This window comes from Camelina sativa, chromosome 19, assembly GCF_000633955.1.
Source record: "Camelina sativa cultivar DH55 chromosome 19, Cs, whole genome shotgun sequence".
In the NCBI taxonomy this organism is placed as follows: domain Eukaryota; kingdom Viridiplantae; phylum Streptophyta; class Magnoliopsida; order Brassicales; family Brassicaceae; genus Camelina; species Camelina sativa.
Window position 1 is genome coordinate 10,702,405 of NC_025703.1, and position 12,251 is coordinate 10,714,655.

The 12,251-nt window shown below is 35.9% G+C and overlaps 2 protein-coding genes, 1 long non-coding RNA gene and 1 pseudogene across 4 annotated transcripts in view; 2 read left to right on the forward strand and 2 right to left on the reverse strand.

Annotated features, from left to right (window-relative positions):
* LOC104765917 lies at window positions 4,992-8,073 on the forward strand (annotated as a pseudogene).
* LOC104765918 (ribonuclease 3-like protein 2) lies at window positions 8,340-10,278 on the reverse strand. Its single transcript, XM_010489714.1, has 4 exons — window positions 9,731-10,278; window positions 9,376-9,531; window positions 8,926-9,290; window positions 8,340-8,747 (listed from the first exon to the last, which is right to left on the reverse strand). Exons 1-4 carry the CDS (start codon window positions 10,208-10,210, stop codon window positions 8,567-8,569), a joined length of 1,182 nt encoding a protein of 393 aa, XP_010488016.1. The 5' UTR covers window positions 10,211-10,278; the 3' UTR covers window positions 8,340-8,566.
* LOC104765921 (phosphorylated adapter RNA export protein-like) overlaps window positions 10,399-12,251 on the forward strand; it is an 8,713-nt gene continuing 6,860 nt past the window's right edge. The window contains exons 1-5 of one of the 2 annotated variants that reach the window (XM_019241462.1): window positions 10,399-10,554; window positions 10,752-11,024; window positions 11,141-11,246; window positions 11,754-11,897; window positions 11,988-12,060. In XM_019241462.1, the coding sequence (XP_019097007.1) occupies window positions 10,762-11,024; window positions 11,141-11,246; window positions 11,754-11,897; window positions 11,988-12,060 (586 nt within the window). In that variant the 5' untranslated portion in view covers window positions 10,399-10,554; window positions 10,752-10,761. Of the gene's footprint in view, window positions 10,555-10,751; window positions 11,025-11,140; window positions 11,247-11,753; window positions 11,898-11,987; window positions 12,241-12,251 lie in introns of those variants that run through there. The other variant, XM_010489715.2, reaches the window with a different exon arrangement.
* The window catches only part of LOC104765919, a 7,999-nt gene continuing 7,887 nt past the window's right edge, over window positions 12,140-12,251 (reverse strand). The window contains exon 5 of the long non-coding RNA XR_763937.2: window positions 12,140-12,240. This is a non-coding gene — a long non-coding RNA (uncharacterized LOC104765919). The remainder of the gene's footprint in view (window positions 12,241-12,251) is intronic.

Here is a 12,251-nt window from a genome sequence, read left to right on the forward strand (position 1 = left end):
GTGACCTCATTATTCTACTCTTGAGTCAAATGATCACACAAAGCTTGGAAGCGATGGGTAGGTAAATTACCGATGACCCCATTATTCGCCTACAACTTTGAGAAAAAAAGGATAGTAAAAAAAAAAACAAGGCAAAGCTCAAAGGAAGATTAAAAAATAGAATAAGTCTAGGGGAGAGAAAAAGTACCACATTTTGTACAAGTTATATCTTGCTTGTTATGGTATAGTATGGGAATGAGTCTAGAAGGTTATTGACATTGATCAAATTGATAAAACCCACCGAAGAAGGTTTAATGGAGGAAGTAGTGGAATTTGGTTTGAATTTGGGATGTTATGAAAGTCAACAGAGAAGTACATGGTGGTTCGATTTGGATTTATCTGCTAAGCATTTGGATTATGGTTTGGATGATCATGACATTATTTTAAAAAGAAAATGAGTTCCTGCGTTTTCAAACCTCTTTCACAGGGCTAAGTTTATGTTTTGCTTGAGGGCAAGCAAAGGCTAAGTCTGGGGGAGTTGATATATCATGGTTGTTATGTGTTTTTAGCCATGATATAAGTCTTATTTATAGAGTCCTTTTGGTATTTTTAGAGTCTTTTGAGTCTTTATAGGATTTAAAATGGATGGGAGCATAATGAAGCTAAATAGGAGGATTTGGAGCATAATCAAGCATTGAGGCTGAGCTACGAAGTTGGGAGACCAGTTCAAGTGTAAGCATCGATCGATGCTTCATATGTGTCGCTCGATGTAGTGTCCACAAGACAAATCGGAAGTTTTCCCACAAGTTTTGAAGATTTACAAAGCTGCCCCAAAGTTTTCCATATTTGCATCATTAGTCCCTGAACGTGTTTTAGAAATATAAATAGGATTTTTATGGTCATTGTTTAGACCTAAGCTTTAATTTCCTGCAATTTTTGAGAGAGAAAACCCTGAGAGATTTTAGAGAGTTTTTGGAGAGAAGAATCAAGACTCCTTCCAGAGAAGATTCAGAACTCCTTTTCTACTTCTTTTAATCTCTTAATGCAATTTATTCAGAATATGATTTGTGTTTCATTGATTATGTCTGAGTAGATATGCTTGTTAGGTTTAGGGTTTCTCATTAGGGATTTCATGGATTGTTAGATTGATTAATTGCTTGGATTTATTATCTTTCTTGTTCTTCACCATAGGTTTTTCTTAATGCTAGATCTTTGATTAGTCATCTGGATTTAGATCTTAGGATTATTGATTGATATGAGAATATAATTGATTTTCCTGACAAAAACGAGAACAATTTGTGCTCATAAGTTTTATTTTTGATCAGTTAATATGGATTAGAACAGTGGGTGATCATATGTTAAATAAGTTATTAAATTTCGTATTTAAAATTAAAATTGGTTCAATAAAAAAATATGAATCATAGACATCATGAGTTGTATCATCTACAATTTTTTTTTTTTTTTTTTTTTTTTTAANTTAGTGGACAAATATAATACCAAATACATAGTTTAATTATTTCCCCTTACAACAATTTAGCCATTTTAATTTCCTATAACTCTTAACCAAATCACTGTATTTCTTATATCACATATTATCATCTCTTACATTCACTAGAATCACATACAAAATATTTTTAAACTCAAACTAATTTATTGCATTTGGAATAACAAATATTGTAAAAATGTAATTTTGATAATATTTATAATGCCCCTAGTCCCAAAGAAAAAATCAATAAGACAATTTTATTTGGGGCACACATTAGAAGGACTTTGTCAAGTCAATAAAAATAAAAATGTGTATTTTGTGTCAAGTCCATAAATAAATATGAGTGGATGTGTATTTTAAGAGCAACATCATTGATAAAGTGATAAATACCACTTTGACTCTAAAAAGAGGTGCATTTTTTCTTCTTATAATGCATGCTTCCTTTTCAATATTTAAGTACATGCTTTTTTTACAAAATACTAAGATCATAATATGACGATCAATTTTTTTTTAATTTAAGTTATATAGTATATCATTGGAATTCTACTATATTAATTGAGAAATACAAATATGAAACTAACCTTATAAAGTGTAAAAAATTACATTTTCAAGCCATTGATTCTAAGGCAAATGTTTATTTTTTCACTAAGAGTAAAACTATTAATTTAATATTAGACTAATAAATTTTTTAAAATAATTATTAGTTTCCAAAATATATATATATATATATATATATATATATATATATTTCTCTAATTAATTATAGAATAAAATTACTAATTAATCAAAAAAAATTGTAAACCAATCAGAATTTTAATAACTAAGATTTTTTCTAAACAATATATACAATATGATTATTTTTGATAACTATATTTAGAAGATTTTGTTAAGATTTTTAAATTATGATTTTCCTATCATATTTCTTTTATTTCATTTAAAAAGTGTTCTGAATTATTGTATTATATATATGATTAATAAATATGTAGAATTTTTTATGCATATGTTGTGATTTGAATATTTAAAACGAAGATATATTACTCAATCTATGAAAAAAAATTGTGTGTGTTAATGTAACACATCAGCAGGTTAGTAAAACTAAATTTAAGAGGTTAATAAACTAATACATTTTATTTGCTAATTACAATATTACTACGTACTTTGAATATTTTACAAAATAATGATGCAAATACAACAAAAAAAAAATATAAAACTGTAATATACAATAAACAAATAAAATACTATAATATTCTAAGATAATTAGTATCTAAAGAAATATATAAATTTACCAAACAATTGTCATATTAAAACTGAAAATTGTCTCAAACAAAATAACTCTTTTAAAATAACTTATATGTTTCAGCAATCCGCCGGACAGGTATTTAGCAATATCCTCCCTGTCTCGTGGATTCCTGGAAACAAAGAAGTTAAAAGCTGTAAACAAATAAAACTTTGATAAAAGTAGATGGTAAGGAGTGTTTAGAACAAACCTCGTGCCACCAACAACTGTTCGAAGCAAATCCCTTCTTATTTCATCAGCCTCCTCATTGTTGCTATCGTTCTTCTCATCATTGGCCTTGGCTACAGCCTCTTTTGCAGCAATTTTCTGTTCTTACATGAGTTGGTAGGCCAAAAGATTATGGCTATCCGAGTGGTATCTCTTAGCAACATAGCCCAATGAGCCTAAACTCTTGATTTCCTCGTCATCAGGTGCAGCAATGGGCTTCTATTTTGCCAAAGTTTTGTTTGCTCTTGGTCTTTGAAAACACTCTTTAGGCTTGTGGGTGGAAGCACCACAGCTAGAAAAATAAGATGGAAAAGGTTAGTAAATGGATTCTATAAATATAAAGAAGCATTTCAGAAAGTAAAGAATTATGCTTTACTCAAGCTCCCTTCTTGAACTTTTCAGCATCTTTGAGAAGCTTTGCTCGGGCATGTGACAACCTTGGACCCTTCCAACAATTCTGTACAAAACCAAACAACAAAGGGAAAATAGAGAGTTAGTTTGACATATGAGGGATGTGAGGATTGATTTCAAGATAGTTATGTCATCCTTATATACCCATATCTCAAGAACGCGTAGATTCTGATTCCACCTGAAATCAAAGCTCTTGTAGGCTTACAACTGGCTCTTTTTCGCGACAAGATACTTTTTAAGCCAAGAGTCTCCGCAGCTAAAGTTTGAATATTTGTCTTCATCTCAATTAGACCATCACCTGCAGATTCTTCTGGTCTCTTTTTCATAGTTTCAGCTGACCTGAAATTGTTGTTATCAAGTCTCCTTGCCTCATCATGATCTCTCTCAAGAAGCTCGATTTGCTGCACAGAAGCTTATCCATCAATGAGTTTGAATAGACTAATTTTTACTGCATTTTGTGGTTAGCTCTCCTAGATGTAGGTTTCATATAGGCTAACCCACTAAAACTTTAAGACAGGCTTGTGTGGTAGGAAATAGCAAGACAAGTAAAATAAGTTTCTCGTTAGGCTTAGATCTTCTTCTATTTTGAATGAGCACTCCTAGAGATAGACTAGTAATTATATTCATTGAGTATGAGAATAAAAGAAAAAAACAAGAATCAAAAAGTTATTTGGTTAGTATCAAAATCTTCAAATGAAACTTAAGTACTCTTAGGTTCCTTGAGATCTTCGTACTATCGAAGTCATGTGGAGTGGAGGTAGGCTTGGTCCGCTTGGAGACAAGAGAAGAGAAGCAAGCTAAGAAACCCAAAGCCTAAATAAAAACGCCAAGAACTATCAACAATATATATATATATATATATATATATATATATCTCCATGAATTTCTCATTTTGAATTGGTCATTAACTTTATGGATTTTCTTTCAGCACAGAAAGAAAAATGTAAATAGTAGAATTGATCATCAGTGACAGTCGTCAAATATCCATTACGAACGCCCAAAATCAATCTTACCACTATGTTATTTAAGCTGCAGCCACTATATTTAAATTGTGCAAATGTAACGGAATGACACTAGAACAACGTAATGACACTAAACAATCATAACAAAAAAGGAAAATTCTTTGAACATGAACGTCTAAAAGCTAGTATTGAATAATGATAATTCCAAAGAAAAAGAATATATGCATGCTAAATAGTGTTCAACTGCTTATTGTTAACTGTCGTGTAGCTTGTGTGTACTTATCATGTCGACGACAAGTCAAAGATGTCACACACGGCACAATAATAACCAAACAGCTTAAAATCCCGAACTACAGTATACGCAAAAGTGCCAAATCAAGGCAAACCATCAATTCTGTTTTTCCTTGTAGCCTGCTCAAGCTCAACATGTTTCAAGTATTATGAAAATTTTGTTATTCATTATTTTGGGTCATTGTTCGTATATGAGACCAGGAACAAATCAAAGACAAAATAAACAAATTAAAAAAAAGAGTCTAATGGAAGTATGAGTTTGACTCGGTGTTTTTTTTGGATAATAAGTCGTACTTTTCAACATCGTCTACTCAGATAAAGCCGTCCTCTTATATATATAGGAGGAACCCACCAGTCCACCACCACAACTTTGTTCATCTTCATCTACTAATTTCATAATCATTTCATGCTTCTCATGTTACATTCTTCTCTTTTGAATATTATTATGTTAATGATCATTTGTTTGTTTTCAAACCCATCTGGCGAACATTACTTCGCTTGATGCAATTACCGTATATTATCTGATTGAGGTGATGCTTCCACGTCTTTATATTATAATAATCTCCCCCAATTTTTATTTTAAAAATCCTAACTTTCAATTTTCTCTGCTGTCTCTTCTTGAATCATCTCAAAAATTTGGGCTCTTATTACAAAAGTTGCGATCTTTCCTCTCTGGGTCGTCTCAGTTGGAGCTAGTTTAGCTAAAGTTCCGATCTTTCTTCTCCGGGTCATCGGAATTTGAGCTTTTAAAAGTCATGGGCAATTGTTTTGCCAAGAACAATGGATTGATGAAGCCGCAGCAAAATGTGCATACCAATAGATCAGTTGACGTAGGAGTGACAAACCAGGATCCGCCGTCGTATACTCCACAGGCGAGAACCACCACTCAGCAGCCGGAGAAACCAGGTTCCGGGAATAGTCAACCACCACCGTGGAGGACGGCGGCTGCAGCACCGGGACCAAGTCCCAAGACCACAAAGAGCAATTCGATTCTAGAGAACGCTTTCGAAGATGTGAAGCTGTTCTATACATTGGGTAAAGAGCTAGGTCGAGGGCAGTTTGGGGTAACGTATCTTTGCACTGAGAACTCAACGGGGAAGAAGTACGCTTGCAAATNGTTCAGGAAGTTTCCATTATTGGTTCCTTTTTGATCCGGAGACTTGCTCTACTGTTTTTGTGCAGAGCATCCATGGCTTAGAGAAGGTGGAGAAGCATCAGACANCGGTGAATTGTTTGATAGAATTATTGCTAAGGGACATTACAGTGAGAGAGCTGCTGCTTCTGTCTGTAGACAGATTGTGAATGTTGTCAAGATTTGTCATTTCATGGGTGTGTTGCATAGAGACTTGAAGCCTGAGAATTTCTTGCTTTCTAGCAAAGATGAGAAGGCTTTGATCAAGGCTACTGATTTCGGCCTGTCTGTTTTCATTGAAGAGGGTAAATTAATCATACCTTTCTTTCCTGATTTTTTGGTTTAGTGGTTGAGTTGAATTATCATCATCATCATCATCATCATCATCATCATATGGGGCTTTAGTACATTTTGATGATGTTGTGTGTGTCTAGAACATAGATGAGTCATGTATTTAAGGTTTTTGTTATATTACTTGTGTGTCTTGGTTCTGTGAATTGCATAAAGATTAGCCAACAGTTGTTTCATTTGTTGAGATAACTCTTTGGTAGAATTTGATGTTTCTTACTGTTTATCATTTGGTTGTTTCTACTTCTTCTTTACAGGAAAAGTATATAGAGATATTGTTGGCAGTGCATACTATGTTGCTCCTGAAGTCTTACGTCGTAGATACGGGAAAGAAGTTGATATCTGGAGTGCTGGAATCATATTATACATTCTACTCAGTGGTGTGCCCCCATTTTGGGCTGGTAATGCGATATTCTCTCTCTCTCTCTTTCTTGCTCTGTCTTTTTGATTTATATGTTGCTGACAGATAAACATGTTTGGTATGCAGAAACCGAGAAAGGTATATTTGATGCTATATTGGAAGGCCATATCGACTTTGAGAGCCAACCATGGCCGTCAATCTCCAACAGTGCCAAGGATTTGGTGCGTAGAATGTTGACTGCGGATCCAAAACGGCGGATTTCTGCCGCTGATGTTCTTCGTAAGTAACTCACATAACCTTTTGAAGACATTTTACAGAGCCGAAAACACAATGCGGGGTTCAGGAAGTTTCCATTATTGGTTCCTTTTTGATCCGGAGACTTGCTCTACTGTTTTGGTGCAGAGCATCCATGGCTTAGAGAAGGTGGAGAAGCATCAGACAAGCCAATTGACAGTGCTGTTCTCTCAAGGATGAAACAATTTAGAGCAATGAATAAGCTAAAGAAACTTGCTTTAAAGGTGAAGTCAAGATTTTTCAAATATACAAATGTGCAATGTGTTTCTGTGGTACAATTTGGTGGCCCTTTTTTCGTTATGCTCATGATGAGATTTTATAGGTCATAGCGGAGAATATTAACACGGAAGAAATCCAAGGATTGAAGGCAATGTTTGCGAACATAGACACAGACAACAGTGGCACAATCACATATGAAGAACTGAAAGAAGGACTAGCCAAACTGGGATCAAAACTCACAGAGGCAGAAGTGAAGCAGCTCATGGATGCTGTAAGTTGGTCAAAAACTATTTTTTCACCTATTTTGTTCATGTACTTGAAAAACTCAGATTCCCGGATTTGTGCTTAGGCTGATGTTGATGGGAATGGATCAATCGACTACATCGAGTTTATCACTGCAACAATGCATAGACACAGGCTTGAAAGTAATGAGAATCTCTACAAAGCCTTCCAGCATTTTGACAAAGACAGCAGCGGGTAAGCAACTCTGTTTTGTCTCGGTTTTTGTTGTTCTTCACGGATATATCTATAAGCAAGATGGTGACCTTTTTTTTTGGGATCATAATGTGCACACAGATACATTACAATCGATGAACTGGAAGCCGCATTGAAGGAATATGGAATGGGGGATGATGCAACAATCAAAGAGGTTCTCTCAGATGTTGACTCGGATAATGTAAGTTGAAATAATAATCTCCTCTTTTACTTTCTTTCAAGAAAAAATGACTTTGACCATAACGTTTTGCTCCTCTTGCAGGATGGTAGAATCAACTATGAAGAGTTTTGTGCGATGATGAGAAGTGGAAATCCACAACAACAACAACCGCGGCTGTTCTAGTGGACATTGCTCCTGGAAGTCTTTTTGTTTGTATCTAATCCAGAAAGTCAGGAGCTGAACTAATGTTTTGTTCAGACAAAAACCACGTAAAGAGGAAGATACTCAAAACTCTGATTGCTTGTGTTTTGTATTTTTTTACTTCTGTTTTGTCCTTTGTGTTCTCTGTGCTAAGGCTGTTGTGATATGAGAGAAAGAGAGGTTTTCATTTATAATGTTAAGATTTTGATTCTTCCTGCGTTAACACTTTACCTCAGATCCTCTACGGTCAGGAGAATGGCAGAATGCTGAAGTAATAATTCTCCATTCCATCAATGTCAAAAGACTAAATAGCGCGTAAAGCAGAGCAGTATTTATTTCCCAATATATTTCATCACATTACAGAGGCACAAGTATCTTTGGGCAAATGGCTTAGCTCGACTCCAAATTTCCCCCTTAGTGGGAGTAAAGATAGAACTAGTGAACCCAAACCGTGTAGACCTTGCACTATAAGAGAGAGTTATTCAGTTGACTAGTATTAGCTACCAATAGCATTATTCAGAGAATAAACAAAACCCAAACCAGTAAGAAAATCCAAGCCAAAACACAATACATATATGCCTAAAACAAGACACAGCGTCTTGTCCTAAATTGTCACCTTATAAGAAGATTAAAAAAAATCTTGTTTGAATGAACCAACCGTGGTTAGAGGGTGTTTTGGTTCAAGGTAAATGTACTATTAATTTTACAAATGATACAATACCATTAGAGATAATGTGATTTTCTCAAGGCTGTAATCATGTGGTAAGCGGCGGAGCTTTCTGCTTTCTTGATCTTGGATTGTTCATCTCCCTTCATGTATAATGTATTTTCTTCTGTTGGGATCTTAATCTTAGCTGAGCAAACAAATCTCTTTCCTTTTACCGAGCTTCTCTCTTCCTCAATGCTGAAAAGAGTTAAAAACACAGTAACAAAATGTTTTAAAACTATGGATTACCAAATGTGCTCAGCTTCCTGAGATTATAAGACTTTAGACGACTCAAACATCAAATCAATTTGCATGGTCTTTGTTAAGCAGCAAGTCATACTGCAAAGTGTAAGTAATATAGGAGTAAGATTAATACCTGTAGATCGGTTTAGGCCACTTTTTCTTTAAGCAAATCTCATTCAACTTCGTTTTCGCATGTTTAAACTCAATTTGTACACTATCCTCATCAATAACCATTTCAACGGGGAGTACTTCTGACAACTGGCGTAAGGCTTCCTTACCAGCGATCAGCCTTGCGATATCTTTATTCTCAGCTCTCCCAGAAGCCACAAATTTATCATCAAGATATATATCAGCAATACTGTTACTGCCATCTTTCCAGTTCTTGATGTGGATTCGCTTCTTATGTTTGTGACATAACTTAAAAAGCTTAGACACAGGTTGAGGTTGCTTCTGCAAATCATCCAGTGTTACTATTGGTTCCAAAAGACCCCTAACGATCTGCAAATCGACAATAGGCAACATTAAAATTTAAGAAACAAAGACAAGATATAAAGACAAGACACAAGAAGAAGTAGAGACAGACCACCCAGAGTCTTTGTAGATCAAAATTGACATCAACATAAACAGCTCCAGCTAGAGACTCCAAAAGGTCAGCAAGAACTTTTGGGGCCTTGACTAATCCACCATATGCCACTGAAAAGTTATCTTCTTTCCCCACCGCATCTGAGAACTCTTTAACCTACCAAATGACAACAAAAACACACACAACTTGGTGAGAATATCATCACAAGAACATTCAAACACAATCTATTTTAAGAGCTCATTCACCAATCCAAATTCTCATCAAACTCAAGATTGTTTAAAACGTTTCAGTACAAGAATCACTCTGTTCCAACTCTAAGGCTCTCAAAGTCAAAGGGTTCTTTTATAAGGGTTACCTTTTCATCTAAGGAAGGAGCATTGCGTCGGAGAAATCGATAGAGACCATGACTAAGAGCGACACGAGCGAGTTTCTCAGTACTAACATTAGCTGCTCTCAACAGAGACAACTCGTGTGGCTCAAGGCTAGGGTACGTTAAGTATAAGTAATTCGAGATGGCTAGACCAATAGCACTGTCGCCTACGAACTCAAGCCGCTCGTAAGAAGGATGGTCCGTACAAGAGGTGTGAGTAAGCGCTTCCTTGAGAAGACTCTTGTTCCTGAATCTGTAGTTGAGAATCTTCTCCACTGCTTCCATAGACTCCATCTCCGGCGAAACAGGAACGCTTGGTGGTGGTGGTGCGGATGGGGTAAGAGCATTATTGTAGAAACGGTGGGTATCAAGAAGAGGTGGCGTAGACGATGATGATGGTGGAAGTGGATTGGATGAGCGAGTGATCGCCGGGAAATTGTACTCCGGTGAGAAAAAGTGATCCATGGGAGAGAAGAGAATCTAAAAGCGACACAACACAACAGTGATGATGATGGGATGAGTCTTCTTCTCTGTTTTTTATTCTTTTGTTTTGTATTCTTTTTTATTCATATTGACTTTTTAAGTATTTATTATAGTCTTTAGGACGACAAATTAGGAAAAGGAATAAAAATTGTTTTTTTTTCTTGGGTACAAAATATTTAAAAGGGCAATTTTTATTTGGCTTAAACCCTAAAAACTGAGTTTTTTTTTTTTTGCTTTCTCAGAATTGGGGTCGATGAAGAGGTGTGTGCTTTGTTGATAAATCTCGAGTGTAGTAGGTGATCGAAGACCGAAGGGGAGTTTCAAAGGTTACTTTTCTACTCTGTTTGTTTCGCGACTTTTAGTTTCTGTTCGCAATTTTGGATTTTTGTATTGCGATTTGTATGACAGATTCGTGTTTTTTTTTTATTGGTTCTCTCACACCTCATAAATGGGTTCGGAGTTTTGATTGAATGGATTAGGGTTTTGGGTGTGAGTGTTGTTCTGATGTTTGGTTGAAATGTAGGTTTTTGATCATGGAGGGAGAAGAGAGTCTGTTGGATGCTATCAATGAAGAAGATGGATTTGAAAACGTGGAGGATGTTGACATGGTTGATGTGGAAGAAGGAGAGATTCTTGTGGAGCATGATTTAGATTCTGGGGAGAGACCAAATGGTGATGGGGAAGACAAAGATAAAGGAGGGCTTTTGGGTAAGAAGGATGGACAGGATCAGCCAAACAAGAAGAAGAAGAAAAAGAGAAAAGGCCCTGCGATTGACAAACCCATGAGTGTAGACTGGTAACTCATTCTTTTTCTTCTATGTGTCTATGTTGTTTCGTAAACTCTTGGTGGAGCTGCCTGATATTGGCTGTGGTTGAAACTTTGCTCATAGTTTGATGATTTTGTTTTTGCAGGTTTGTTAGGGATACCTGTAGACGCCTGAAGGAAAAGAAGTCTTACATGATATACACAGCTGTTGGGTGTCTTGGAATGGCTGCCTTAAGTGATCTTGTCAATGAGGTATTAATTGTATACACTACTACTACAATATGTTTTCTACGTTTTTGCAGTCGAAAGACTGTTTAATCTGTGTGCGACCAGCATGAGTGGCAATCTTGTTTAGCTATATTGTTTCCACCTGCAGTTCAAGATGTTTTCTAGTTGGAGCGTTCTTTGCTGCTTCAAATACTGTGCCTTGTGCTGAGATATAGCTGGTGAAAAGTTCATATGTTATAGGTTGTGATATTTTCTTCTTCCCGTGTGCACATCAGTGTTTTCTCTGTTTTTATTGATGTAGACAATGTGGACTACACCATGTGTGGATAGATGATGACTACTACAGTGTCATTCATCGATAAGTGAGACCAAGCGTGTCAACTATATTACAATAATCAAGAGATGACTGTCTATCTTACCAATGCTTTATGAATTGCTCTCTCTGTTTGTTTGAACTTGGTTAGGATTATATCTATTTTGTTTTGCAAGAGTCATTAACTGATGATGGCAAGAAATATGTTTTTGTCTTAGGTGGAAGCAATTGAGACCTGTGGAGGTCAAGTGACTGTTGATGGCAGTAGGAAACGGACAGGTGGTGGTGTATTGTGGAACATCATCAAAGCAAGACAGCCCGCAGCTCACAGAGAGATAATGAAAAAGACCAAGGAGTTTGAGGTTTGTTCTTGCCTATTGTCTTATTACAACATGCTAGACCATGTTTTCTTTCCTATACCTCTTGTGTCTTATACTATTCAAACTTTGCAGAAGCAATTTAGGCACCCAAACACAAGGCCGAAAAGAGATCAGGGTAGCTCCTCCGAAGGACTTGCCTCTGCAGATGAAGCTCTTATCAATGAGATGTGTGATACGCCGGTAGCTGAGCAGACTGAATCCAAACCGCAAGTAGAAAGGAAGCCTGTTCATGAGAGGATCAGAGTACCTGTTTCATATGATGACCTTTTCTCTCCTTCGGATGCTTCACAAGCACAACATTCTTCTGCTTGAGCTCATTTATTACCTGTTTGCCTT